Raw genomic sequence first — 10,517 nt, forward strand, 5'->3', positions numbered from 1 at the left:
ACAGTGTTAATTACAGTCCCTATCTCCCTTCCTGGAGTGACTGCTGCTGCCACCAGTTCAATATTAAGATTATAGGGAGCATAACTTGGCTCCTTCTCTGAAAAAGGAATCTTATTGTTTACACATAAATTTAAAGCCTGAATTTTCATCAGACCCATATTTTGGCCAAAATACTGCTGTTTCCTTAATTGGTTCTTTTGTCCAGACTGATACACAATATTTAACCCTTTTTTTTTTTTTTTAATTATTTTTCTTTTACAATCCCTCTAATTTTGGGATTATGTTTCCAATTTCTTATCATTCTTCAGGAAGAACTATTAGTAGGCACTCCCCCAGGGATATCTCCCTGTCCCCTGGAACTCATATTTTCCCATTTTTCCTAACCCTCGCCAGTATGTGCTACAGAATTTTCCCTTCTGCAGTGTACCACACACCAACGTACTGAAAAATGGGGGTGTACCGCAAAGCACTTCCCCGTGCCAGCGTTACCGCACACCTGAGTTTACCAGATTCCCTGGTGTACTTCCAAGCACTTCCCCGTGCAAGGATTACCGTACACCAGATTCCCCTGGTGTAGTGCCAGCACTTCCCCGTGCAAGGGCTTACCATACACCAGATCACCCGACCCCCAAGGCAATACTCAATATTTCTGACCTTGGTCTGTGCACAGAGTTACCGGATCGATTCTTAAAAACCCGGAGTGCCTACCTTCTTCCTTTCCCCACTACTTCACGGATCCTGCCTCTTTAACCAGTGTCGGGCCCTCTGTCAGCTTTCCGCAGAACCGCCACCGTCGATGCACAGGACCGCTGAAATCAGCGGGGCATGCCTTCCTACTGCTGCGGCGGTGGGGCTCCCCAGTAGGTGACTGGCTCCCGGACGAGCCCCCAAATTGTGAGAAACACTCCGTAGCCAATAACTTAGGCTCAGGCGAGGATCTCAGTGAAGTAGAAATTTATTCGCGATTGCAATGGCGGGCGCCCCACAAGCAGGAGAGAGCGCATCTACTAGTTCCAAAACACAGTTCATATACCTTTTGATGGCAGGACCCTCCCCTGTTTCCCCACTGAGTGGGTAATCCAGGTTCACAATCTATCTGATGCTTCACAAACAATGCATGGCCTTCAGTCGCCGGCCTGTTAAATTTCAAATCTCTTTTGACATTTTTACTGCTTGAAGTGGTAATGTTTCTTCACTTATCTGACTTGACTTGACACCATGATTTTCACCTAATTGTCCTAAGGAGTCTGATTGTCTGCATTTTACAAGGTCCCCTGCTAAACTTTCTTATCACTGTAAGCATATCTCAGTACCACATTCCCTCCTTCTAAACAACGTAACTCTGCAAAAACAACATTTCTATTCCCACACTCAATAAATTCCTTTCTATTATTAATGCAATGCTCTGAAAATTAATTAAGGGGGCAACTTACAACACCCCTCAATACCTTGCCATGCACTTTTGTCAAGGAAGCTAACATGGACATTCGTTGTAACAATTTCCAATTCCAAATACTACAAAAGGCAATATTAAACTTATTCCGGCCCTTGTTGGAGATGGGTGACCCAGTTACTAGCCAACCGGCCGACTGGAAGAGGTTCTTCACCCAGAGGGCAGTCGTGCACTGGCACCGGCTCCCCAGGGACGTGGTCCCGGACCAAGCCGGAGTTTAGGACTGTGCTCTTAGTCCTACGGGCTGAACTCTGGGGTAGGCCCGTGCGGGGCCCCTCCGCGCCCTCCTTGTCCGGGGCCCGCCGGCAGCCGCCTTGCGCCCTGCCGGCCGCCGGGGGGCAGCAGGCGGCGGCGGCGGTGCCTGGGGAAGGTTCGCGAGCTGCGGCGGCGGGGGCGCGATGGCCTCGGGCGGCGGGGGCCGGCGGCGGGAGCGGGCGCGGGGCCCGGGCAGCCTCCTGCCGGGCAGCCCGTCCCCGGGCAGCCCGTCCCCGGGCAGCCCGTCCCCGGGCAGCCCGTCCCCCGCGCGCTCCCCTGGCCGGGGCCGCCTCTGCCGTCGGCGCCGCGGGCTGTGCGGGCTGTGCGGCTCGCCTGGCCGCCGGCAGCGGTGCGCGGGCCGGCGCCGGGAGCTGTGTCCGTGTCGGCAGCGGGGTGAGGGCCGGCCCCCCTCGGGGCCCCGTGTGCCGGGGCCGGCCCGGGCGGGGCTGCGGGGAGGTGCTGAGCGTCGTGTGTCTTGTCCCGTGGCAGAGCCCGCCTGCACGAGCGAGGACGAGGAGAGCGAGGAGGAGGACAGAGGTGGGTCCCGCCGGGCCTTGTCCCCCGGGGCCTGCGCGCAGGCCGCAGGGCCGGCACCCCCGGGGCCGGGCTGGGGGAGCGGCAGCTCCCGGAGCCTCGGCAGCAGGCGAGGGCAGCGGAGGCGTGGGCCGGGGCAGGGTGCCAGGCTGCCGTGAAGTCCAGCCGGGTTCCTCGGGACTGAGGTAGGTTGCGCAGGAGAAGAGCTCGGCGAAGAGCCGGCAGTGGCAGGGGCGGTGGGGGCGGATGGCTGGAGAGCCCCGTGTGTGTGGGACGGGGGGCCCGAGGGGAGGCTTCTCCTGGGCACCGGGGCTTGTCACGAGCCCGCGCCTTCTCTAGTGGACTTGGCGGAGAGCTCGCTGTTGAACAAGCTGATCCACACGTCCCTCGTGGAGTCCAGCCATCACGTGGAGATCCTGCAGCAGGACCCCAGCTCGCCTCTCTTCTCGGTGAAAAGCTTTGAGGAGCTGCCCCTGTGAGTAGGCGGCAGCCCCGAGGCAGGCGGGCTTTGGAGCTGCCCCTGGGCGCTGTTAGCCGTTCCTTGTGGAACGGTCGCTTTTGGTGCTTTTGGGCAGGAAGAAGGAGCTCTTGCAGGGGGTCTACGCCATGGGCTTCAACAGGCCGTCCAAGATCCAGGAGACAGCTCTGCCAATGCTGCTGGCCCATCCGTGAGTACCGGGGCCGCCCGGGTGAGCAGAGCGGTACCACCACCGCCTTGGCTCCCCTGCGGCACCGTGGCGTCGGGGTGCCGGTGCGGGGACGCCAAGCCTTTGTGCTCGGCTAAGCAGCCTTTGCCTTGCAGGCCCCAAAACCTGATTGCACAGAGCCAGTCAGGGACAGGGAAAACGGCAGCTTTTGTGTTGGCGATGTTGAGCAGAGTTAACGGTGCAGAGAAGTACCCGCAGGTAACGTAGGAAGGGGAAAGGCCATGCGGCAGGGGTTTGGCTGCACCCTCAAGCCGCTGTCCGTGGACAGAGCTCTGGTTTTGTCCCAGTCTCAACGGTGGTCTAGCCGCTGTAGCCGCTGTAGTGGGCTGGTAAACACCCAGGTATCGTCCCAGCAGCAGGGAGGTTGGATAGAAAGCTTGGGAGCAGATGCAGCTGCCAGCTAAAGGAGGGTACTTTTACTGGGTAGCAGTGGATTTAGCCAGGCCCTAGGTATCCTGACGTTCTGTTTTGAGGAGCATGCAGCCAGCTTTGAGAAGCACGTGCAGAGACTCCAGCTGTTTGCTGTGACTTGCGCTAGTTTCTGGTGCCGTAAAAGCTCCTGAGAAGGCAAGGCACCTCTCTGGGTTCAGAAGCACCTACGCAGGCTGGGTGCTGCACTTCGAAGTCTTGAGTCTCAAGCATCCTATGTAATTTAAACTCTCAGTTGAAAGCTGGGCACAGAAGCAAATGGCACTGTGCCTGAGGAAACAAATTTCCTTAGCAGAAATCACGGGATCCCAGAACGGGCGAGGTTGGAAGGGCCCTCTGACGCTCATCTAGTCCAACTCCCCTGCTGATCAGGATCACCTAGAGCACACTGTGCAGGATGGCATCCAGGCGGGTTTAGAATGTCTCCAAAGAAGGAGACTCCACAGCCTCTCTGGGCAGCCGGTTCTGGCGCTCTGTCACCCTCACAGTAAAGAAGGGACCTCTCCTAGTAGCTGCCTTGAGTCCCTTCTGCCTTCAGCTGTACCTTCCAGGTTACCTTCCAAAGCTGCAAATGCGACTGCCGTTGCTGATCCCTCTGCAGATTTGGAAGAGTTTAGCGGTGAGATTTCAGCGTGCTGAGCTTTCCGTTCCTTTGAAATGCCTTCTCGTTTGCGTAGGGTATGCCATGCCAGGGGCACTGCGTGCTTTTAAAAGATGTGGCTCTTGTCTGACAGCTGTCTTATCTCTCAGTGCCTCTGCTTGGCTCCAACCTACGAGCTGGCCCTGCAGATCGGACATGTGATCGAGAAGATGGGTCAGTTTTGTGCCGACATCAGGGTTACGTACGCTGTTCAGGGAAACAGAGGTGAGTCCAGCCCTGCTGAGCGGAGCTGCGGGCGGTGTAACAGTCCTGTAAGGAGCTAGCGGGATGCTGTGAGAGCTGTGAACTAGCGGGAGCTGTGCGGAGCTCTGAAGGCACATGAAACGGCGTGTGAATTCCCGTGCCTTCTAAGGAGTCATTCTCGTGACCGCTGTCTCCTTTCAGAGGTGGGGCACCCCTTTTGCTGGTTTCCACCTGACAAGGCGTCAGGGAAGCGTCAGCCCTGCTTGATGGCTCCCTGCAATTTTAAGCTCCTGAGCTCCGCTTTGCAATGACCCCCCTCAAAGGCATTGCTAGGCAGTCCGAAGCTGACGCAGCAGGGTTGGAACCATGCTCAAGCAGTCGGAACATAGCAGATGTTGAGTCCCTGTCTCTCTGGATACTACCCTGCTCATTCGCAGCCAGGTGTGTGTGGCCGAGAAACATAATGCTCCTTGCACTGAGGTGGTGTGATACGATTTCTCCTCCTGCAGTTCTGCCAGGCACCTTGCTGGAAGAGCAGATTGTCATCGGGACTCCTGGGACAATGCTGGACTGGTGTTTCAAACGGCGAGTGGTGAATATGAAGAGAATCAGCCTGTTTGTGCTGGATGAAGCTGACGTAATGATGGACCGTCAGGGCTTCTCGTACCAAAGCATTCGCATTCAGAGGTGAATACCAGTGCTGGCTTGTGTCCTGCCACAATTTGAGATAGTCAAATGCGGTGTTTCGAGATGCCCTTAGATACATTGGGTAGCGAAAGAAATAGAAGAGGAGAGACAGGAAAAGACAAGAGAGAGAGGGAGAGAGAGGAAGAAAGAAATCCACTTTGTGTGGAAGAAACTGCAGAACAAGGGAGCCAAAGAAATTGTCTCTGACTGCTACATCCCTTGGATGTCCTTGGCCAGACGTAGCTTTGCTCCTGATCAGAACGTAGACAAGTAAATCCTCCTCCCCCACTTTTTGCTGGTTGCTCAGCTTTGAAAAACTCTGTGGGCCATGAAGGTCTTTACAGAGTGAATGACAGGGCTTGAAATGTAGCTCGAGAATCAGGGGATACGGGGACCTGTCCTTGGCACGTGGAAATGCTGTGTGTGAGCGGTGTCTGCGGGTGCAAAGAAGGAGGCCAAGTGTTAATTGGGTGTTTTTTCCTCCGATAGTAGATAGCCTTTTGGAATAATAATACTGCAAATGCAGAGTAGCTTATTCCGACAGGCCTCTTCCGTAGGGCTGACTCATTCTGGAGTGCTGTGCTGTGCTGCGCTGAGTGAGGAATGGCCCTCCCTGGATGGAGGAATCCCTTTGTTTCCAAAGCCTGTTCATCCAGAGGTAGCTTGTAGCATGCCTCAGGGGTAACAAGTCCTTTTTGTGCTCTAGGGCTTTACCGAGGGGCTGCCAAATGCTGCTTTTCTCTGCAACCTTCAAGGAAACAGTGTGGAATTTTGCAAAGCAAATTATCTCCAACCCCATCATAATAAAGCTCCGTCAGGAAGAGCTGACCCTGAGCAATATCAGGCAGTACTACTTTGTGTGCAGGAACAGAGAGGAGAAGTACGAGGCCCTGTGCAACATCTACGGCAGCATCACCATTGGGCAGGCTATGATATTCTGCCAGGTAAAGCAGCTAGTTTGCCAGGAGAGAGTGGTGGTGTCCTTGCAGTCAGTGGTTTGTAAACGATCCGTCTTACAGCGTGGCCTCAGTACTTCTGCTGAGACCATCAAAAGGAAGGGAGGGATGGGAAGCACCTGGGCAGCACTTAAAGGACAGCCCTTCTGGCACAGCCATTAGATTGGCTGGAGCTGAGCGTGAAAGCACGGGCACGATGACTTGCAGCAAGTGCAGCCTTTAAAAGAGGTGTTCTAGCAGCATCTGTCGTGACGGTTGAGATCCCGTTTGCCTGGCTTCCCCAGGGAGCATTGCATAGGAAACATACTGTGTTTCCTTGCCCTTTGCACTTTGTGTTGGGCTTCTTGCTCGCCTGCATCGCTCTGGTCTTCTTTGGAGGCTCTGCCTGTTAAAAAGCAGCAGGGGCTCAACTGAAAGGATTTAGGGGAAGCTTAGCAGTGAAGGATAGGCAATGACTGAGAGGAGCAGCAGCAGCAGAGCTGCTGCAAAAGCTCCTCCTGCCTCTCCCACGCATCTAGACTCGCAGGAGTGCGGACTGGCTGTCGGTGGAGATGAGCAAAGATGGGCACCAGGTCGCCATGCTGACGGCAGAGCTGACCATAGTGCAGAGGGCCGATGTGATTCAGAGATTCCGCGATGGGAAGGAGAAGGTCCTCATCACCACAAACGTCTGTGCTAGAGGTAGCGTATCCTGAAAAGCAACACCCTGGCAGCGTCTGCAGTGTGGGAATCCCCTTGCTTTGCCCCATGGCCCATCAACTCACAGGGGACACACGATGCTGCTTTGTTTCTGGTGACACAACCCGTGCTCCGTGGCCTCTCCATGTAGGTCTTTTGTTGCCTTGACATGTCATTGTAGTGTGTGCTGCAGAGCCAGGGCTGACCGCTTTATACTGCAAGTGGACTAGCCCCGATCTGGACGCAGGTGATTGCCTTCGGATCTGTGGGAGCCTGGTTGCGAGAAACCTCTCTGTCTTTCAGGGATTGATGTGGCACAAGTCACCATCGTGGTGAACTTCAGCCTCCCTGTTAATCAGGAGAAGCAGCTGGATTTTGAGACCTACCTGCACCGCATTGGTCGAACGGGCCGCTTTGGGAAGAAGGGCATTGCCTTCAACATGGTGGAAAGGCAGACCACGTACCTCGTGCACAGTATAGAGGAGCATTTCCGTGAGTATCCTTGTGCCCAGCTCTGAGACGCTGCGAAGAGCTGAGGGACACGTGGATGAGGAGTGCATTGGGAAGCGTTAAGGGATGTCAGGAGTGTGGCCACCTCTTGCAGCTGCTCTCTTGGGCACGGACCCCACCCACGCACCTGATACCTTGGTGTGGACCCGAGGTACCCCACAGTCACTAGCTGGCCCAGGCTGAAGTTTGCGGGTGAATGCACACACACATACCCCCTCCATACCCACACAGTCTGTAGGAGGTACAGATGCTCACCTCTGCCTCCAGCAGCTGTCACTTCGAGTTCATCATGTACACGCACACACAGTCACAGTCACTCCGGTGCCCCCCAGCAGATGTTTTTTTGGATGCACAGCATCCCCAGCCCAGTGGCTGGGAGTTGAAGAACCGTGCTTGCTGCAGCATCTGCAGTGAGACCCCTGCAGTGGCTCCAGTAGGTGGCAGCCGAGGCCAAGGGCAGCCTTGTCCCTGTCTGACTGCAGGAGTTGGCACCAGTTTTCATTCATGCACGGGTCTCAGCAGTAGCTGGTGAGAAGGTACTGCTGTTCTGCTGTACGCACGCACGTACACCACACACACACACATACCAGGGATTGAGTGTGAGATCACAGGGAGACAGAAGTGGGAAAAGATTTAAGCAGGCGTAAGACTACAAGACAGACCGTGGCGATCAGTGTCGGGGCTAAACCAAAGAAGCACACCGACTAGCCCCATTTCACATGCAAGTGGCCGCTTCTATGCCCTTTCCTGCTTACCCCCTCTTTGCACGTCCCACCTCCCTTTCCTCCTGCACGTCCCATCCTGGGTTTGTACAGCCCTCCCAGTTCCCACACCCCTTCCAGTCCAGGTCCCCCTGGCTCACAGCCTTACCAGCTGTAAAGTGCAGGTGGTTCTTCTGGGAAGCGGCAGCTGTAGTTTCTCGATAGCCCACCAATGAGTGTGAGTGGTGAGGTTAGTTTCTCGTCATTGTCTCATTGGTTTTGTCAGGTCTGTGTCAGGTGTTTTGTTGCTTGTTTCCTCCTTTTCCCACGTTGCCCAGTTGCCAAGGTCCTTGATCGGATAACCTCTGTGGAATAAACACTCTGAGCTCCATCAGTCAGTGTGACTGATCAGTTTGGGTTCCCATCACTACATACGTCCCTTATCATTTGTCGGTCAGGTTTGTGTCTGTTGTGCTCTCTCAAAGTTTGATTATCTTTTGAACTCCGCAGTGTGGAAATGCCATGCTGAGCACTTTGGGTAGCTTTTCAGCCCAGAGCGAGGTTAGCACGTGCACTGAGCCAGGAAGCCGTATCCCAGAGGTGGCCAGTTGGTCCTGAGATAGCTGGAATCTGTGTCACTTCTACCTCTACCTCTACTCAACTGGGTTTGATGCAAACAGCTGGGCAGGTTTCTAACCTCTCACCTCCGGCCACATTCTGAACAGCTCACAGCTTGTTTTATGTCATCTGTGGAAGGCAGAGCCGAGAGTCCTGGGCATGGCTGCCAGGGTTTGCCACTGCTAGCAGCCCCCGAGCAGCAGTGCTATGCCTTTGCCAACTCCTGGGCAGGCACTGACATTTGTTTTCTTTCTTCAGAGACCGAGATCAAGAGGCTTGACCCAGATGACATGGACGAGCTGGAACAGCTGGACAACTGAGCAAAATGTCGGGATTTGCTCCAGTGAATCCAAGTTTTGGTTTAACATGGATGGGAAAAGGTTTGGGAAATCTCCCAGTTTTCTTCAAAGTTCCTGAAGATGCTTGGTTTTGTTGTGATGTTTTACAAAATGGGAAGATGGGAGGGGAGCGGGGGGGGAGTGGGGGGAAAGACACACACGACCCTCATCCCTCAAAGTTTTGGGATTCTTGCGATTGTTTTTCTGGTAATAAAACTTCCTTGGTTTGTCTCTGAGGTTTTTACAGCCATAATTTTGTGTGTCATGATGAATCACCTGAAAACAGAACATGCAGGGGTTTAACAACATGGACCGTTTGGAGCGAGTCCAGAGGAGGGCCACGAGGATGATTGCAGGGCTGGAGCATCTCTCCGATAAAGACAGACTGAGAGAGCTGGGGGTGTTTGGCCTGGAAAAGAGCAGGGTTTGGGGAGACCTTACAGCAGCCTTCTAGTACCTAATGGGGGCCACAAGGAAGCTGGAAAGGGAGTCTATCAGTGAATGTAGTGACAGGACAAGGAGTAATGGATTTCAACACAGGGCTCCAGGTGTCCCAAGGCCCGTGGTCGGTGTTGAAAACAGAGGCAAAGAAGACATTAGATGTCTGCTTTGTCTGTGACCCTATTTGTGAGGTGAATAATAGACCAATGTTACTTGTAGTCCCTTTTTTGGTGTTGACATACTTTAAAAAGCCCTTTTTGTTGCCTCCGACAGTACTGGCCAGCTTCAACTCCGAGTTTTGGCCGCACTTTTCTCCTTCCAGGCACACAGCATTTCTGTTGTCCTCCCTTGTCACTTGAACTTGCCTCCAGTGTCCATAGACTTTCCTTTTCCGCCTAAGTTATAGAAGAAGATTCCTGCTCAGCCAAGCCAGCGTTCTGTCCTTCTTGTTTAACATCTAACACTTTGGAATCACCTGCTCCTGTGCTCTTAAGAGATGGCTCTTAAAAAGTGACCAGCACTGACGGACTCTGACACCTTCAGAAACAGATTCCCAAGGGACCTTATGAAGTGGTTAATAGCCTGACATCTGTTCTTCTCATATCCAAGGATGACATTTTGAGTGGAGTTTTTCTCCTGTCACCAAAGATTTTAAACTCAACTACTTCATGGTCACTTTGGCCAAGACAGCCACAAATTGCCACTTTACCTTCTCTGTTTACAAACAACAAATCCTGGAGGCACCTTTCCCCTTCGTGCCTGTACCAAGAAGTTAGCTTCAGTGTGCATTAGTTATTTCTGCGGCAGGCAGGCTACGACTTGGTTGCCATCACGGAGACGTGGTGGGACCAGTCTCATGACTGGAGTGCTGCAATGCCTGGCTATAAGCTCTATAGAAGGGACAGGCAGCATAGAAGGGGTGGTGGTGTGGCTCTCTATATTAGAGAGTCTTTCGAGGTTGTAGAACTCGAGGTTGGGAATGACAAGGTCGAGTCCCTTTGGGTTAGGATCAGCAGGGACAACAAGGCTAGTGTCCTGGTCGGGGTCTGCTATAGACCGCCGAACCAGGATGAGGAGACGGATGAGGAATTCTACAGGCAGCTGACAGAGGTTGCAAAATCATCAGCTCTTGTACTCGTGGGGGACTTCAACTTCCCTGACATATCCTGGAAGCACAACACAGCCCTGAGAAAGCAGTCTAGGAGGTTTCTGGAGAGCGTGGAAGATAGCTTCCTGACGCAGCTGGTTAGTGAGCCTACCAGGGGAGGTGCCCCGCTAGACCTTCTCTTCACAAACAGAGAAGGACTGGTGGAGGACGTGATCGTCGGGAGCTGTCTAGGGCAGAGTGACCACGCAATGGTGGAGT

General features: G+C 54.0%; 1 protein-coding gene across 1 annotated transcript; it reads left to right on the forward strand.

Annotated features, from left to right (window-relative positions):
* The first annotated feature begins 2,518 nt into the window (after positions 1-2,518).
* On the forward strand, positions 2,519-8,819 carry LOC116500156 (ATP-dependent RNA helicase DDX25-like). The gene is made up of 9 exons (XM_032205075.1): positions 2,519-2,717; positions 2,818-2,910; positions 3,045-3,147; positions 4,129-4,243; positions 4,732-4,909; positions 5,616-5,853; positions 6,384-6,546; positions 6,847-7,035; positions 8,631-8,819. The coding sequence occupies exons 2-9, from the start codon at positions 2,849-2,851 to the stop codon at positions 8,690-8,692; spliced, it is 1,110 nt and encodes a 369-aa protein (XP_032060966.1). The 5' UTR covers positions 2,519-2,717; positions 2,818-2,848; the 3' UTR covers positions 8,693-8,819.
* Positions 8,820-10,517: the final 1,698 nt, after the last annotated feature.

Source organism: Aythya fuligula, chromosome 31 (genome assembly GCF_009819795.1).
Source record: "Aythya fuligula isolate bAytFul2 chromosome 31, bAytFul2.pri, whole genome shotgun sequence".
In the NCBI taxonomy this organism is placed as follows: Eukaryota; Metazoa; Chordata; class Aves; order Anseriformes; family Anatidae; genus Aythya; species Aythya fuligula.

Bases quoted from the DNA above. Each gene is read 5' to 3' on its own strand.
- LOC116500156 (XM_032205075.1), top strand. From the start codon at position 2,849: ATGGGCTTCAACAGGCCGTCCAAGATCCAGGAGACAGCTCTGCCAATG. The intron at 4,910-5,615 runs GTGAATACCAGT...TTTGTGCTCTAG, and splicing joins CAAAGCATTCGCATTCAGAG to GGCTTTACCGAGGGGCTGCC. The intron at 6,547-6,846 runs GTAGCGTATCCT...TCTGTCTTTCAG, and splicing joins CACAAACGTCTGTGCTAGAG to GGATTGATGTGGCACAAGTC.